Here is a 17488-nt window from a genome sequence, read left to right on the forward strand (position 1 = left end):
GATCATATTGGATTATATCACAGACAATAATAATAACCACGACTACTTAATAGTAAATGTGCCGTATGCTGTTCTGCTGCTCTGCCGGTGCTCCGGAGGTGGGGATCGCCCGCCCGAGCACTCCCGATGCTAATTCGTCCCTTTGCCGTTATCCGCCAAATTTTTTTTGCCGAGTCAAGTAGAGCTTCTGCTGGTCGTGCCTGTCTTCCGTCTCCATACTCTGTTTTCTTCTTTCTCCGTCAATTGCTCTCTTGCTCCCATTCTCTTTTGGATTATTGGGAGGGACCTGCTATTTCTTTCTAATTTTGTTTCATTGCGGGGCCTGGTTTTGTGTTTTTGGCCATTGCTTTGCCCTCTTGTTTAGACTTGGCAAAAAAAAAAAAGCCGCTCAGTCAAAGCCTGATTCTGCATCACAAGTGGCCAACAGTCTTCGTCATTTGAAATCATGGCAACAAGCAATGGAGAATTGGAGAACTTTAATGGTTTGTGCACGCTGTTCTATTGCAGGGAGCAATGGCCCTTGATTGTCTAGCTTCTTACCATTTCGTGCAGGCACTGCGCAGCCGCAGCCAACCGAGAACCTCATAAACGGCGGCGATGTCGAGAAGGGTGCTGAGGATACTAATGGAGGAGGTATGGAAACCGACTTGTGTCGTTTGGTGATACATTGCTAATTGTAATATTCCCTCTCTTAGGCGTTTTCCAGATTGCCGTGAAACTACCGCATGAGCCCTACAAGATTCAAGTAATGGTAATATAGCTTTGTGAATGCATTCGCAGTGGAGGAGCTTATATCTGATTGGTATGCCCTGATAGGTCTCGAGCCAGGAACAAGTGCAGGATGTCCGTCAATCCATTGTCGAGCTGCCCAGTACTTTCCAGTACACGTGCTTCCATCTTGAATTCAATGGACAGCGCATCAACGACTACATCGAGCTGTCTGAGGTCCAGGGACTCAAGGCCGACTCCGAGATCACTCTCGTCGAAGATCCGTACACCGAGAAGGAAGCCCGGATGCATGTTATTCGCATCAGAGAGTTGGTTGGCGCTGCCGGCGATCGCGTCGACAACCTTCATGGCATCTCGGCTGGCCTTTCGCTTCACGACTCCGTGGCAAATGAGGAAGAAATCTCCGAATCCGACGAATCCTCTGCGGCTAAGGACCATCCGCTAGCCGGCTATGAGCCTAATGCTCCTAGTCATTTGAACACCATCCTACCTCGACCCCAAAGCCCGTTGCCCAAGACAGTCAAGTCCATCTCCCTTTCCCCCTGGAACCCGCCACCTTATAACCTCCGACAGAAGGGCCACCTCCTTTACCTCCAAGCCACCACGAACGAAGGTGAGCAACATCAAATAACCGCCCACGTGTCTGGTTTCTACGTCAACAAGTGCTCAAATAGCAAATTCGACCCATTTCCCCGTGCGGCGCTCAAGAACTCTAGCTCACATTCTTTGCTCAATTTAATATCACAGCTCTCGCCTTCTTTTCAGAGTAGCTTTGAGGCTCTCCAGGAGTCTAACAGCAAGCGGGATCTCTTGACGACATTCCCCTTTCAAAATGCTATTCCTAACAGCCCGTGGTTAGTGGCTCCTATGTCAACTGCTCTCGGGGCCCACCAACCTGATATTGCGCGATCTCAAGAAAACTTTTTGCTCTCAGGGGTAGATAACTCAGAGACCCTTCGGGATTGGAATGAGGAGTTCCAAACAACCAGAGAGCTTCCACGAGAAGCTGTTCAGGACCGAGTTTTCCGGGAGCGCTTGACATCTAAACTCTTCGCTGATTACAACGACGCCGCTGTTCGCGGCGCGGTGCTGGTCGCCAGAGGAGAGATTGCTCCCTTGAACCCTACTGAAAGCCGTGACGCTCAGATCTTTGTATATAATAATATCTTCTATTCCTTTGGAGCCGATGGGGTTGGCACTTTCGCTTCTGAGGGTGGTGATGAAGCTGCGCGTGTGGCAGTTGGCAAAGATGTTTTGGGCATCAAAGCAGTTAACCAGCTGGATATTTCGGGCCTTTTCACGCCGGGAACTGTTGTTGTTGACTATCTTGGAAAGCGTATAGTTGGTCAAAGCATTGTACCCGGTATCTTCAAACAGCGGGAGCCCGGTGAACATCAAATCGATTACGGTGGAGTGGAGGGGAAAGAAGTTGTGGCGGAGCACCCTGACTTCGTCCAAGTTTTCGAGAAGCTTTCCAAAGCTCTGCGCGTGAAAAAACATCCCGTCTGGGATAAGGAAGGACAGCGACATGATCTTGAGGGTAGTGTCGAGACGAAAGGTCTCCTCGGCACTGATGGTCGGAAGTATGTGCTCGATTTGTATCGCATTGCTCCTCTTGATGTGTCGTGGACCGAGGAGGAAGACAACGACGCCTATCCTCACCGCATGTCTACACTTCGTCTCGAATTGATCGAGTCATACTGGCGTTCCAAGATGAGCCAGTATGTGAAGGAAGAAGTGGAGAAGAGACGAAACAAGAAAGAGCAAGATCAAACCGAGAAGAATGATGCTGTAGCTAAGAGTGGAGAGGCTGAAAAGTCTGAGGAGGACCCGGAACGGGTCGATATCTCAGGCTTCCACCTCGCTCTCAACCCAGACGTCTTCAGCGGTCAGGTCCCCCAGACTGAAGAGGAGAAGAAGGAGTGGGCGGAGGACGAGCGTGAAGTCCGTAATGCCTGCGGTTACTTGCGATCCAAGGTCCTTCCCGAGCTTATTCAGGATCTTCATGATGGTGACGTTGGCTTCCCAATGGATGGACAATCCCTTAGCCAATTGCTCCACAAACGTGGTATCAACATTCGATACCTAGGACAGCTTGCTGAGCTATCGCAGGAGAAAGGTCATCGTCTTAATTCCCTCTCTGTCCTAGTCACTCAGGAGATGATTGCTCGTGCCTTCAAGCACATTGTTAATCGTTACCTCCGCCACCTGCCACTCCCATTTGCGGCTTCCGGCATCACGCACCTTTTCAACTGTTTGCTTGGCACAGATGTCAATGAGACTCCCCAGGCAGACATCGATGAGGCCTTGCGTGAGGTTTATTCTGAGGTAGATCTTGAATTTGAGGCTCTCACTCCTGCTGCTCTCCGAGCAGAGATTGAGAAGCAAGTGAAGATCAGATATCGCTTCTCTCTCCCATCTGACTGGGCTAGCTCTTTAAGACATCTGCAACTTCTCCGCGATGTTTCGATCAAACTAGGTGTTCAGTTTGCTGCTCGGGAATTCGCATTTACTAAGGCTGACGCTCAGCGCCAAGAAACTTCCACTACCGCAAATGGCGTTGACGGAGGCAAACATGAAGAGCCTAATAAGAAAAAGAAAAAGAAGGCTGCTGGTGACAATGTCTCTCCATCTCGTGGTGCCGCTGTCAAACCTGCCACTACATTTGTATCCGAAGACGTTGTTAATATTATTCCATTAGTCAAGGATGCAGCACCACGAAGCTCTTTGGCAGAAGAGGCTTTGGAGGCTGGCCGTATTTCTCTAATGCAGAACCAAAAGCAGCTTGGTCAGGAGTTGATCCTAGAGTCACTGTCTTTGCATGAACAGATCTACGGCATTCTTCATCCAGAGGTTGCCAAATTGTACCATCAGCTATCAATGCTATACTATCAGACCGATGAAAAGGAGGCTGCAGTTGAACTTGCACGGAAGGCTGTTATTGTCACCGAACGCACTCTTGGTGTTGATTCAGCCGATACCATTTTGAGCTATCTTAACTTGAGTTTGTTCGAACATGGCACTGGCAACACCAAGATGGCCTTGGTGTATGTTAAGCATGCCATGGATCTCTGGAAGATCATCTACGGACCAAATCACCCCGACTCGATCACTACCATGAACAATGCTGCGGTTATGCTGCAACATCTCAAACAATACCCCGATTCCCGCAAGTGGTTCGAGGCCTCCCTTACCGTCTGTGAGGAGCTATTTGGCCGGCAATCCGTCAACACAGCTACTATTCTGTTCCAGCTCGCTCAAGCATTGGCATTGGATCAAGACTCAAAGGCTGCGGTGAACCGTATGCGTGACGCATACAACATCTTCCTTAGCGAACTCGGTCCGGAAGACCGCAACACAAAGGAGGCTGAAAGTTGGTTGGAACAACTCACTCAGAACGCCGTGTCCATTGCCAAACACGCCAAGGACATCCAAGCTCGCCGGCTTCGCAGGGTCAATCTCAGCACGCGTGTGTCCCTAGGCACCAAGCCTCAACCTCAAGTCGGCCAAACAGCGCCGGGTTCTGCACTTGTGTCAAGCTCGTCTGCTGCTAATGGGCAAATGGATAACCGAAGCATCGACGAGCTATTGAAATTCATTGAAGGTGGTGATTCCAGTAGCCAGCATTCCAAGCAGAAGAAGAGAGGGACTGCTAACCCTAAACTTCGCACTGCGAAACAATCCAAGTGATTGGTCACCTTTCTGCCTTCCCATTTTTGTACTATATAAAAAGCAAACTGTGATGTGTCATTTCTCAGGTATATGTGATTGCCCATAAATGTTTTGCCCCTTCTGTATCTTGTCACTTTTATGCATGGCGCGTGCTTGGATGAGATCTTTCATGGCTGGGCTGGTGAAACTGATGTATGGTCTTGTATTATTATGAGCATCTCTACTCCATTCTGCATAATGGCTGTATTTCTGGGCAGATTTCTTCCAATTTTTGGGGAGAATACATCGGGAAATCAGTAGAAAATATTATATTCAGAACATTGATTTTGTAATATTGAATACATGTATCAATTGATAATAAGAGTCAACTGTTTTTCAGGCATGTTACCAATAATCTGATCTTTATCAACTTCAAAAAATAACAAAAATATTATTATAATAATAAGATTAGTAATAATAGATTTTATCATACAAGGCATACAAAATAAGTTACCAATGTAATTAAAAGATACTTTTAGTCATAAATCAAGGATATATATCATGTTATCATATTTTGCAGTGATAATACTGGAATCTGGGCACCATTTTTGTTGCTTTTGGTATATAGGCCTTATTAATGCAGAAGCAAAAAAGATGCATCATTTGTAGACATGATTCTAGCTAGGTTGGTTCAAACTGTTCAAAAATTGGCAAGCCAGCTCCCGCAGCGTGTGGTTCTTGATGTTCAAGTGCATCCTGCCTAACAATCCTCCACTTCCATGTCTGGACGTATACGAGAAAACGTGGGCGGACTTCGTTAAGTTTCTTTATTATTGCACCACTTACAAAGGCAATTATATAGTAAACAATTGCACCCTTATATGCAATCGATCATCCAATTTTTGTTTTGTTTTGTTTTTTCCGTTAAAATTTAGATCCTATTATGAAGTCAAATCTTGTGGACACATAGTTTGGCCCCCAGTGCATTAGCCTGTCATCAAAATTACCCTTTACTAGTGTACGAGCCTATATCAAGTCTTTAAACTTTAGGTAGCTATTAGTGTACGAAATTCATACCAATTTCTCATAAATGCTACTCTTTCCCTTCTGTCTTCCTTCCTACTCTTTTACACTCTCAACCGCGTCAATCTCGAAAGTGAGTTTATTACCGATTTCTCTTTTGAATGGCATCCATTCCACCTTCAACAGAATGCGCACCAGTCAAATAATGGCATTGGCTCTGGCTACGAGGGCCACAGCAATCAATATCCTTGGAGTATCTATTCCCGATGGCCTGTTAACGGGGACTTGGTATGGTGCGCCAGCAAACGATTTCGACTGCATCGACCCTCAAGGCCGGAATCCAGTTATCTTGATCCACGCCTTATCGGCATCGCGAGAGGTCGATCTGAACCTCCTGCACAAAAACATGACATCAGAAGGGTGGTGTGTGTTTTCACAGACATACGGTTCGCCCATAGATCCACCTTTGGTCGGTGGTCTCACAGAAATGACTGAATCAGCGAAAGACGTTGGTGCATTTATTCTCGAGGTCGCACAAAAGAGAGGTGGAAAGGTTGATCTTGTTGGTCACTCAGAGGGAGGGGTACAGACTCTGTATGTACCAATGACTCAACCCGACGTCGCTTACGTCGTTGACCATGCTATTGCACTGGGGCCGGCGGTACATGGTGCTCATTATTTCGGATTAACGGACTACTTCCAGTCTTTACCTGCCCCGATTCCATCCTTACTCAACGATGCTATCAAGCCGCTATGTGCTGCCTGCGTGGATATGGAGAATAATGTTGGGGATATCTTTTTGGCGTTCAAGAACAGTTCCAAGATCGTGCCGGACAAAATAAATGCTACTATCATCATGTCCAACTACGACACCCTCGTCAGTCCCAATGTGAGCAGGGTCGATGAGCCGAATGTTCAAAACCTCATCGTTCAAAACTTCTGCCCCGACGATCATCTTGGCCACGCTGACCTCGCCTGGTCCGAGAGTGTCTGGGGTATCATCAAGAGCCAGTTGCAAGAAGAAAATGTCCATTTAATCTGTGATAATGGGCTTCCTTTCAGAAAGTAAGGGAAGACGGTAATGGTAGAAGTTGCGTTTAGTCATCGATTTCTTAATATCCTTGAAGAAAAGGGAAATTCACTGGTATAAATTAATACATGTATACTAAATACATTTATTATACTATATCGCAATCAATTGATACTGAAAATCACAGCGGGATATTTCTTTACTACATGTATTATAAAAAACGTAGTGAACAACGTACAACCATCTGGAGACGCCACAGCTGTTAATATTCGTCCCCACAGAAAGTCCTGGCGTACTCGCCATTAGAATAATATTAAAATTACAAGGCTTCAATTTCAGTAGATAAACGCGCAGTTAATTGCTCCACATGAGACTTCACTAATTAAAAGGTTAATAGAATTTAATTAATTTGACCGGCTCATATAAAACTAGAATTAATATAGCCGTACAGACAATGTAAATAGTATAAATATTTTAATAAATGACATGACTCAATAGAGTCTTAGTGGGTGCTTAGCATAGATCAGTGAATGATGGCAACTGGTCTGATTGGTCACATGAGGTAATGTAAGAGCAGTAAGAAGTAAAGGTGATAGCCGCACATCTCCTTTACATGTATATTACCTTTGTACAGCCTTGTGACCAATTGATATATCAAGACTTGTTCTTGTTTTCTCTCGCCCTCTTCATCAGAACCATGAGTTTGTCCGCTGTAGCTTTGCTATCTAAAAACTCGATCGTACGGACGATCTTTTCTCCAGTCGGGTCAAATGTAAATATAAAGATATATTCCCCTTCATATTCCCAGTCTGATATAGAAGCATCTTTAGCATCATCCCGAAAGACAGCACGACTTGTCGCCCAGACGGTGACAGAGTTACTACTTTCACTGTCAATATATTCCTTCGCCGTCACAGGGAAACCGGCCAGGACGGTATCAAGTCCGGCATGATGCTCAAAGAATCCCTGCTTGTTGAAGGGACCCGGTGGGTTGAGTGAAGACGGTGCAAATTCGTGGTGATAATTCTCGGAGAGTATTGTTTTGAGGATTTGTGTATCCAAAGTTGCAAAGTGGTCAATGAATTGCTTTGCTATTTTTACACGGCTAGATTCCATTTTCTCTCCTTTTCGTCCGGTTATAATTGATATATTCAATTTTGTGATGATGTGGTTGGCTTACTGGCAGCAGGAAAACCGATGAGGGCAAAAAAATAACGAGAGAGAGAGAGAGAATATTCTTTATATAGACGTGGTAAATGATAGGTTACGAGCCTATGATTAGCTCATAGATATTGTTGGCGGGGGATTGCCCGCTTATTCAGGATTCTCATCACAGAAGGATCACTGAAGTGATCGTTTTAAGTCCGGTTAAAGCCGATATTCGCCTATATCTTACTCAGCAAGTCAATATCATTTATTCTGAGACGAAGTTCTTCCATGTTATGCTAATAAGATGAAGAGATTGGATTAATTCTTGCTCCTAGACGAAGATTTTGGGCTGCCATGCTTTATTTGTAAACAGAGACAATCGGAAGTATAGCAGATCAAATGCAAATTAAAAAGAACTGAAAGAGCTGTCTTATACGTAGAGAATTCTTACAGGAAAAAATTCCCCGTCATATCTAATATACTTTCACAGAGCCCGCTAAAATTGATCTAGAATATGGCTTTCCTAAAATTCTTTCTGGTGTTTATGGTTTCACGCACGAGACTTAATTTTGGGTATTAATTCTGTGGTTGGCTACATACGAGGGTGATTGGCCAGGAAGTCTTCGGGAATCGATACTCGAATTTATTATAGCGTCGGGTACACGTTTGGGTTCTCTAAATGGAGTCAGGAATACAGGTTGGACATGGGAGAAGCAAACCAAAAACGAAGAGCTGGGCGAAAGTCAACTCGTAATGGAGATTAGAAAATTGCATGCACTGTTTAATTAATATGGAATGTATAATTTGGATTAGAGTGTCTCTGAGGAGTAAGTGTTAGAATTAAGTTAATAATGGTTAATCAATTGATATTGTGAAAGGAAAGAACTTCTTAGCCTCACTGTGGCGCAGGCCGATGAACTCTTATCGGCTCCGATAGCGCCTCTGTTTACTTACGCCTTCCTTCCGGTTTGCGCCTGTTGTCTTTTTCCTCCTTCAACTCTCTGTTTAAAGAGCCAGTATATTTCTTGCGCGTTATCTTGTATGATTATTCCGCGAGCAGAATATAATTGATGGCACCATAGTCGGAGTTGAGCTGGTTTCCTTGAGCTGGTTTTCTCTACTCGATGCGTTTGGAGATCATGACGAGCTTCGAACCAAGCTGACCCTGAGCATTATACGCGACCGCCGATCCGAATGTATCATTCCGCGTGTCTGTTTGGATAATCAGTATAAATTATTTACCCGGTGATATGGATGACGCCTACGCGACTGCAAAATGGGCAAATCGAATGTTGCGCCCGCTGACTTCTCTTCACCATCGTCTGGGGAAATATCGCGAATTGCAGTCTACAGATACAGCTCAGCAACAGCCTACCCGAGTTATCCATAAAGGAATAACATCTCACACGTCGACCAAGAAGATATCTCGCGATAGAGAGGACCACGACTCAGATCGTGGTGACAAAGATCCCTCGTGGATTCCGGGCGAATCGGACAAGCGGCGCGTGAAACACAAGTATGTCGTACGAGGTGAACGACTGGGGAGGCGGGCTCGGATAAGACCGATGTTGCGTAGCCCCGAGACTGTCAAAACTTTACCAGGGGCAATTGAAATCGCAACTCCATTGATCACAGGAAAATCGAGCCACACGACCGAATTATACCATGAGAGTAGGGCAGTAGATGGTCGAAATCGCGAAAATTCATCGGAGGTTGATATTCAGTCATCGAGGGGTATATATTCATATAAGGGACGAGGGCGAAAATCATCTGCGTTTCCACAACAAGATAGTCAGTGGAGGGCCTCGCTAGATTCAGCAAATGATGCAAATTATGTCGACATTGTTCAACGCCTTGATGTTTTATTTCTCAAGTTTTTGGAAAAGACAACCCTTCTCGACTGTCGAAATACACAGAGTATTGGTAACTCTAGGTCACTCTTATCGACGGTTATGCGACGTTTACCACAGTTTATTGCCAATGAACAGGAATTACAGGATGAGCTCGACGACGAGGATGACGTCGACATGGCGGATGCATATTTTACAGAGTTAGAGTCAGCCTATGGCTCAATGACTAGAGGATGGCAGCCTTTGCGTGAAGCAGTCCGCTCGCAAGGCATTTACTTGGTTTATAATATGGTGCAGAAGCATTGGATAACTTCATTCACAGCATCAACATTGATCAATAAGTGTATTGACGCAGGGCAGAACGATGCAGTTGAATCATTACTCGCTGCTCAGCTGAGTCATCTGAGCAATTATAATTATCCCGATTCTTTTGATCCTTGGCGATCTGCTGGGTCCGTTCGCGATCCAATTCGGCTACTGCATAAATATTGGACGCGCTCCAAAAACGGTTCCTACATATTCAGACAGCTAGAAAAATTATTACATCGAGGAGTTCTTCCTACAGAATGGATGGTTACGATGCCTTGGAAAGGCTGTGTGGTCTCTGCGACCAAGTCTGTGTCTAGCGGAGACTACCAGTACGCAGCGGCAAGCAAACTTATCGAAGCAGTATTGAAATCAGCATCCAAAGTAAATTGGACTCTGGATGTCGTGGAAAGTGCCCAGAATTTGCCAAATTTGCATGCAGACTTAGCGATTACTCGCAATCTTTCGACTTCCCACGTCGATGGGTCAGGAACTGAACTGTGGCGGTGCCCTGTATACATTAATGACGCTCTAAATAACTTGGTCTCCAGTTTGATTGTTGCACTATGCAGTATGTGCTTCGTCCGTATGGACCAAGCTACGAGCTCAAATGACGATTCCTATATGAGAGTGGTGAATACATTGACGGGTTTGGCTGTGTTGACGGAACGTGAGCTTTGGTTCGGGCGATTTGGTGACAAAGATCAGCTACCGGAGGCTGAGTCCCTCCGGAGAGGCTACATCCTTTTGGGGTTTTGTCTACTAAGATGTAAACAAGATCCTCTGTTACTTAACTACGATGGAACAGAAGGGATTTTGAAGGAAACCTGTGAGCCTTTCTTTGGACTGCTAGATAACAGCCCTGAAATCATCAAGGAACTATCGGCGATGATTGGCCAGGTCATCCGTTGCTGTGAACGTGGCGAGCGAGCCCAATGTCGACAAGCACAGAAGTTGTGTACGCAGCTACTAGGATTCGAGAAGTTTGGAAAGAACAAGCTGAGCTTGTTCTTGGGCAAAGTTGCTGTAGAAGTCGCCTTGGACTTTGCACAATACGGCCAGGATGCTGAAGACCATGCCTGTGCAGCCGACATACAAGAAAAGGTCGGAGCTCTCCGACAACGTCTGAATACTGGTGGGAAGGTGAATCACGCCGGAGGCCACAATGTTGCTCATATCCCATCGTTTAGATGGGAGGAAGGCATTGGGGAATGGGTTGCCAAGACTCCCTTGGCCAGGTTCAAAGGGTCGGTGTCTCGAATTATGCCGCAACCCATCGTAGAGATTGGCCGACGCAGCTCACTGTCCAGTGGCAGCGGAGTGTCGGACCCAGTCTCTCCTGGTATTAACTTGAGCATAGCCTCAAAAACAAAGTCGCTAAACGTGAAACGGCCTCGGGCTGACGACGACCAGAGCCGTCGCAGCAGACGACCCCGAAAGATTTACAAAAAGACTAGACAGTCTGCAAGAATATCAATACAGCCGAATGAGGCGCCACTTATTGATGGCACTAAAGAATACAACTCAACACACGACAATGTTGATAAGTTTTCAAGTGATGAGAGTGGCGGAGAATCTGATCAATTTGGTAATCGATCATCCAGTGAATCGCCAGCCCAAACAAAAAGAGTAGATTATGACGCGGACAGCGACGCACGACATGAAACTATGCAAAAGGGAAGAGACTTCGAAATAGTTATTTACAACCATTATCCGCCTACTCCAACGTTTTCCCCAGTCCCAACATCACAGCGTCGCGGCCCTGGTCGGCCTCGTAAGCAACTGTCTCAGCCATCGTCCATGCCAGCGATTGTTGGGCACCGAAATTTGGCGCGACGTTCTCTCATCATACCTTGCTCAGATGGCGAGGATAGTGACGACGAACTGAGCTTTCTAAGCTAGCGACTTGTCGGCCTACCATGTGGAGAAGACCGACTTTATTGTCTCCGTTGTTCCTTTCTTTCCTATTTGATGGGCTACTGTTGCCTGGTTAGCTTTGTTTTTAATACCCGATCTTTTTTAATTTTAATTTTCTTGTTGTTTCTTTATTCCTCTTTTTGGCTGTGATTCTGGATTGTGGCGTCATATGATAGATACCCAGGGAAATTGGTTGATGAATTTGCATGTAGTGCATGGGTTGTGGCTGAATATACTATATAGAGGGTCGTTTAGGGCTATCCAAGGTCGCATGAAGCGAAATAATATCTCGTATACATTATATACTGACAGGCCATACAATAAGCGGCATACCGGAGCCCAATCTAATTGCTTTATTCCCTTCCAGTGCTTCAAAAAAACGTTGGGTGGATATATACAGTATCTGGAGTGATGAAACAACGGGTTAAAATTGAATTTAGATTACCCATCCAGATCCCTGTCTCACATCAGTTACTAATCAGACCAGCACTTGTCATTCATGCATTGATTCTTCTCTGCTGTCGGCTATTGTGGTCTTTGTCCCTTTTCGACAATGCGCTTGTTTTTGAGGTTGCACTTTAGGCTGTTGGGCTGATCCATCTTGCAGACACGAAGTATCTCGAAGGGCTTGCTAGAATGGTATTCTACCATAGCTCTTCACTAATGATCCACTGGCCAAGAAATGGTCAGGATCTTACTTGGTATTCAATAATATTACTCATCCTCAGACAGCGCCAAAGCGACAAATCACCAGGCGAGGCGCCATTGATTGGCGGACGGGCCGAGTTTAGAGACTTTAGGCAGAGGTTCTGAAACGGCGCCTCGCAGCCGACGATCGAGCTTCTTCCTCTCTTGCGACGGCCGGTCGTCTGCGTTTCACCAATATCACCATCCACCACTCACCGTCCAGAACGCACAGGCACAAACCATGCCATCCTTGCTTGCGCTATGTGCGTGCCTTGCAGCGAGCCGCCAAGCTCAAGCCAGTATCTTGGGCGTAGCTAGTTTCTTATTTATCAGAAATTGATAATCATCGAATCGATCGACGACTCGTCAGACACAGACTGTCACTATGTTGACTCCGTGCCCCCCGCATCTCCACCCATTGCCCCATTGTCGGAATTGATTCCTAATTGTACTCATTGTTAATGTCCTCTCTCCACCCATCGTCATCCGCACGGCCATCATTCTCAAACAATCGACTGCCCCTCCACTACAAAAATGGCAATATATCTCATGAGACCTAGCTTAGGCCCTAGTCGGTATGGGCATTAATGAAATCTCCTGCCCTCCCAGATCTCTGACCCCCTCGTCGGCCACTCACAGCCCTGGCCTTCCAGTCATTCCCCCTTCCAAAACACTCGCCACCTTGCTGGGCTGCTCCAGCTCCACCATGCCACCGACGCCTGTTTCTTGGCCTGGCCATACTTGCGACATGCGAGGGAAGCTGCTGTCCGGATTATGCCGTCCCGTCTAAGAAGCTTATCTCTCCATAGCCTTCTTTCTGGAGTGTGGTCGTAGTCGGCAGACGTAGGTTGAATTCGTCATCATTGCTCCTCTCGCTCGATCTTGCAATTTTCTGTGTTCTGAGGCATTGCCCGCCTGAAAATTTCAGAGCATTGCCTCAATCTACTTCTTATCTATTTTTCTTCTTTCTTTCTCTCTTTCATTCATCCTGTTCCTGCTTCTGCTTTATGGGCTGCGCAACTAGTCTTCATTCTTTTGCTCTCAGGTATTGATGTGGCTGGCTCACACACACACTTACATTCCTGCCATCACCCTAACAATCACCAATCACCGACACCATCGTTAGGGAAAGATCTTTGCAGACTTCGCCACTAGCTTGGTCGGTCTACATTTGATATTGGTTTTTCGTCTATTCCTTTATTTCGCCTGATTTTGGATGTTCTTCACCTTGGGGTTGGCCGACCAAAACATACGTATTAGTCAATCCCACTTCTATGACTTCGATTCTGTCTGCCAAATGAACACACCGCTCTGAACGACTTAACATAATAGCTCTTTCTCTCTTGCGTTTCCCTCTCGGGTAGAGCTGGTACTCGACCATTTAGATTCTTATTCATCTCAGCTGTCGAATCCGACCAGGAAGTCGGTACCGACACAATGGGGCTTTTGCAACTTTCTACCTCGACAGTCAGCATGGCCACGGTTGTCCTTGCACAACAAGGCCAAGGGAGCCAAGGAGGGCATGGCAGCGCGGAGAACAGTGACAGCCAGTTTTTTAATGCCCTACAAATGTCGTACGCTCATTTTATACTCATAGCTATGGCTGGGACCGTAGCCTTATATTTTGTTTGGACCATGATGATGACTCTCAATGCTCACATGCGGCGTTTACATGGACTCGGTAACGACACGCAGAGGTTCTTTGCTCGTGATGACTACCGTATGTCCTGGCTGAAAAGAAACATCGTTGATGCTCCCCTTTTCCGCGTTCGCCATAACCGCGAGTTCCAATTGTCCCAAGCGATTAATATGGGCACGCTCCCCAGCCGCTTTCAGGCTCTCTGCTTGACAGGTCTCATTGTTATGAATGTTGTGCTGTGTGTCTTGCATATTCCTTTCAGCCAAGGCGTGGGGTCGTTTGCCGATATCCTGAGAAATCGCACCGGTACTCTTGCTACGGCTAATTTGATTCCTCTTGTGATTCTGGCTGGCCGCAACAACCCCCTCATTCCAATGGTTGGGTTGTCCTTCGATACGTGGAACTTTTATCATCGCTGGCTCGCTCGAATTGTGGTTCTAGAAGCTATTGCACACACAGTTAGTTGGATCGTCGCCGCGGCTGACGAGAGAGGATTGGCTGCCATTGCAGCCGCGTTCCACGAAAGTGAATTGATTATGACTGGTTTGATTGTATGTGTTCCATTTAACCAGATTGAAGAGATGTTCTCGCTAACCATGTGATATAGGCCGTTGTTGGTTTCGCTGCTCTTGGCCTCACCGCATCTTCCCCTCTACGACATGCCTTTTACGAAACATTCCTTCATCTTCACATTCTACTGGCGCTTATGGCTTTTATTGCTCTTTGGTATCACTTGAAAGATCTACCCCAGCGGATTTATCTCTTAATCACGTTGATTGCGTGGGGTGTTGAGGTAAATTCACACTCTCCTATTATATTCTCGAAGTAACCTGACTTGATATCAGCGATTTGTCCGTTTCGCCATAAATGCTTACCGTAACTTCTTCGGCCGCAAAACTACGGCTGTTGTGCAAGCACTTCCAGGTGACGCTATGCGCATTACGTTGAAGCTGGCTCGGCCTTGGACTGTGCGCCCAGGCCAGCACATGTACTTGTACATCCCTTCAGTTGGGCTCTGGACCTCTCATCCATTTAGCGTAGCTTGGAGTGAGCGCCAACAAGTTTTGACCAAAGAAAAGGGTCTTATCATGACTCGGCAAGATTTGATGGTGGCGCAGAAAGAAACTATCTCGCTTCTTGTTCGTCGTCGCACTGGATTTACCAATACTTTGTATAAACGAGCTTCGAAAGAGCCTGACGGACAAATATCATTATTTGCCCTTGCTGAAGGACCATACGGTGGCCTCCATAATCTCGACTCGTATGGATCAGTGGTTCTATTTGCTGGAGGCGTAGGCATTACTCACCACGTGCCATTCGTCCGCCATCTCGTCCAGGGCTATGCCGACGGTGTTGTCGCCACTCGTCGAGTGACCCTGGTCTGGTCCATCCAGTACCCTGAGCATCTCGAATGGATCCGGCCATGGATGACCACGATTTTACAAATGGAGCGTCGCCGTGACATCCTGCGCGTGATGCTTTTCATCACCCGTCCTCGCAACACCAAAGAAATCCACAGCCCCAGTTCAACGGTTCAGATGTTTCCTGGCCGACCCAATATCAACACCGTGCTTGACATGGAAATCGAAAACCAAGTCGGCGCTCTGGGCGTGATGGTATGTGGTAGTGGCGGGATGGCCGATGATGTTCGTCGTGCCTGTCGTGAGAGGCAAGCAATTAGCAATATTGATTTTATTGAAGAAAGCTTCACTTGGTAGATTTTTTTCCGACAGCTACCCCGATTTCTATCTTTTCTTCGTTTCGCTTTGAACATTTTTCTGGGGTTTGGAAATAGCTTCATGTTTTCGTTTAAGCCAGGGGTTTTCAGGGCCAGTTATTCTTCTGGATCTAGGGGTTCGATTTACAACCCCAAATCATTACGACCATCTTTTATCTCCATTCTATTCCCCCTTGTATATATTACAAATTCATAACATAAGCAAGATTTGCAGTACATTTAAGCCATTCACAATATCCTCGTGTCTCACAGTATATGATACTAACATAGATACGGTAGGTACGAATGTATATGCAATGGTTGCAGCCTCAGCGAATCCTCTTACATACAAATAAAGGGTCTAATGCACATTGATGTCACGTCTTAAAGCAGCAGCGGGAGGATTCATAAGCACCAGCTGCTCAGCCAATGAGCGTGCGGGATCGTAGGTTAAGCATGATGTCAGCGGCAGTAGTAAATCTAACGATAACATAGACAGGCAAGCTAGCTAACTACAGTATCATTAAGGTGTGCTATGTCATGGGAGCATAATGCGGGGCTGTTAAGGTGTCAAGGCCAGACCGGCGATGGTGTGACCTGCATTTGTAAGCCCATGCTCTGTACGATAAAGTTATACATCATCTTATAAGTATGCGTGCATGGTCGCCCACATTGTTGTTTAGAAAGTACCACCCTCTTATCTCTCCGCCGACCAAACGCCTTGTCACTATCGCAACCATGGCTGCAAGAACCCCGGACATCACCCTCTACACAGCGCAGACCCCCAATGGAATCAAAATTTCCATTGCGCTGGAAGAACTTGGGTGAGCTTATGAAACCCATTTCGCGTCTTGAAATTTTAGAGCACATGGATGGGTTAATCTAACACTGGGATCGAAAAAGACTTCCCTACAAAGTCCAAAAACTTGAATTCAGCAAAAACCAACAGAAAGAACCTTGGTTCCTCGAAATCAATCCCAATGGCCGTATCCCCGCTTTAACCGACACTTTTACCGATGGCCAGAAAATCCGCCTCTTCGAGTCTGGCAGCATCTTGCAGTATCTTGTTGAGAATTATGATCCTGATCACAAGCTTTCCTATCCTAAGGGAACACGCGAACACTATGAGGTTAATAACTGGCTATTTTTCCAGAACGCTGGAGTCGGACCTATGCAGGGCAAGTCTTTATTTTTCCTGCATTGAACTGACCCCGCTGACAAACCTAAGGCCAGGCAAATCATTTCAATCGCTACGCACCCGAACGCATCGAATATGGTGTCACCCGATACGTGAATGAAACTCGCCGTCTCTACGGTGTGCTGGACAAACACCTTGCCAGCTCCAAATCTGGTTATCTTGTGGGCGATCACATCTCCATCGCCGATGTCTCTCACTGGGGGTGGGTTGCCAGTGCAGGCTGGGCAGGCATCGACATCGACGAGTTCCCGAATCTCAAGGCATGGGAGGAGAAATTGGCGGCCCGACCTGGAGTTGAGAAGGGCCGGCACGTGCCAGATAGACACACGATCAAAGATGTCTTGAAAGACAAAGCGCTGGCCGAGCAGCAGAGCGCTTCAGCGAGAGCCTGGGTGCAACAAGGCATGGCGGCAGATGCGAAGAAGTAGTCAGTTCGCGTCAGTTAAAGAAAAAGCAGTCAGTTTTAAACGAATATAATGGCAGTCTTTCACGAGATGACGGTAGTATGCCACATAACTATATCAGTAGTAGCAAACAGCAATAGAGAGAATAATGATAAAGTATTGACTAAGATGGAGGTCAGGTGACTTGG

At 46.3% G+C, this 17488-nt stretch overlaps 6 protein-coding genes across 6 annotated transcripts; 5 read left to right on the forward strand and 1 right to left on the reverse strand.

Moving 5' to 3' along the window:
* The first annotated feature begins 20 nt into the window (after positions 1 to 20).
* BGW36DRAFT_385021 (putative eukaryotic translation initiation factor 3 subunit CLU1/TIF31) lies at positions 21 to 4792 on the forward strand. The gene is made up of 4 exons (XM_046216870.1): positions 21 to 482; positions 553 to 633; positions 696 to 751; positions 817 to 4792. Exons 1-4 carry the CDS (start codon positions 446 to 448, stop codon positions 4417 to 4419), a joined length of 3777 nt encoding a protein of 1258 aa, XP_046068584.1. The 5' UTR covers positions 21 to 445; the 3' UTR covers positions 4420 to 4792.
* Positions 4793 to 5590: 798 nt separating this feature from the next.
* Positions 5591 to 6472, forward strand: BGW36DRAFT_302738 (uncharacterized protein; the record flags this gene model as incomplete). Its single annotated transcript, XM_046211820.1, has 1 exon — positions 5591 to 6472. One exon carries the CDS (start codon positions 5591 to 5593, stop codon positions 6470 to 6472), a length of 882 nt encoding a protein of 293 aa, XP_046068585.1.
* Positions 6473 to 6875: 403 nt separating this feature from the next.
* BGW36DRAFT_385023 (uncharacterized protein) lies at positions 6876 to 7729 on the reverse strand. Its single transcript, XM_046216871.1, has 2 exons — positions 7614 to 7729; positions 6876 to 7557 (listed from the first exon to the last, which is right to left on the reverse strand). Exon 2 carries the CDS (start codon positions 7547 to 7549, stop codon positions 7088 to 7090), a length of 462 nt encoding a protein of 153 aa, XP_046068586.1. The 5' UTR covers positions 7550 to 7557; positions 7614 to 7729; the 3' UTR covers positions 6876 to 7087.
* Positions 7730 to 8561: 832 nt separating this feature from the next.
* BGW36DRAFT_385027 (uncharacterized protein) lies at positions 8562 to 11950 on the forward strand. Its single transcript, XM_046216872.1, has one exon. It carries the CDS (start codon positions 8833 to 8835, stop codon positions 11638 to 11640), a length of 2808 nt encoding a protein of 935 aa, XP_046068587.1. The 5' UTR covers positions 8562 to 8832; the 3' UTR covers positions 11641 to 11950.
* A 1865-nt stretch (positions 11951 to 13815) lies between these two features.
* BGW36DRAFT_301870 (putative ferric-chelate reductase) lies at positions 13816 to 15699 on the forward strand (the record flags this gene model as incomplete). Its single annotated transcript, XM_046211727.1, has 3 exons — positions 13816 to 14532; positions 14589 to 14774; positions 14827 to 15699. 3 exons carry the CDS (start codon positions 13816 to 13818, stop codon positions 15697 to 15699), a joined length of 1776 nt encoding a protein of 591 aa, XP_046068588.1.
* Positions 15700 to 16210: 511 nt separating this feature from the next.
* BGW36DRAFT_385031 (glutathione S-transferase GstA) lies at positions 16211 to 17473 on the forward strand. The gene is made up of 3 exons (XM_046216873.1): positions 16211 to 16522; positions 16602 to 16876; positions 16927 to 17473. Exons 1-3 carry the CDS (start codon positions 16350 to 16352, stop codon positions 17322 to 17324), a joined length of 846 nt encoding a protein of 281 aa, XP_046068589.1. The 5' UTR covers positions 16211 to 16349; the 3' UTR covers positions 17325 to 17473.
* The last annotated feature ends 15 nt before the right edge of the window (positions 17474 to 17488 follow it).

This window comes from Talaromyces proteolyticus (assembly GCF_021365285.1).
Source record: "Talaromyces proteolyticus strain PMI_201 chromosome Unknown BGW36scaffold_10, whole genome shotgun sequence".
Taxonomy (NCBI): domain Eukaryota; kingdom Fungi; phylum Ascomycota; class Eurotiomycetes; order Eurotiales; family Trichocomaceae; genus Talaromyces; species Talaromyces proteolyticus.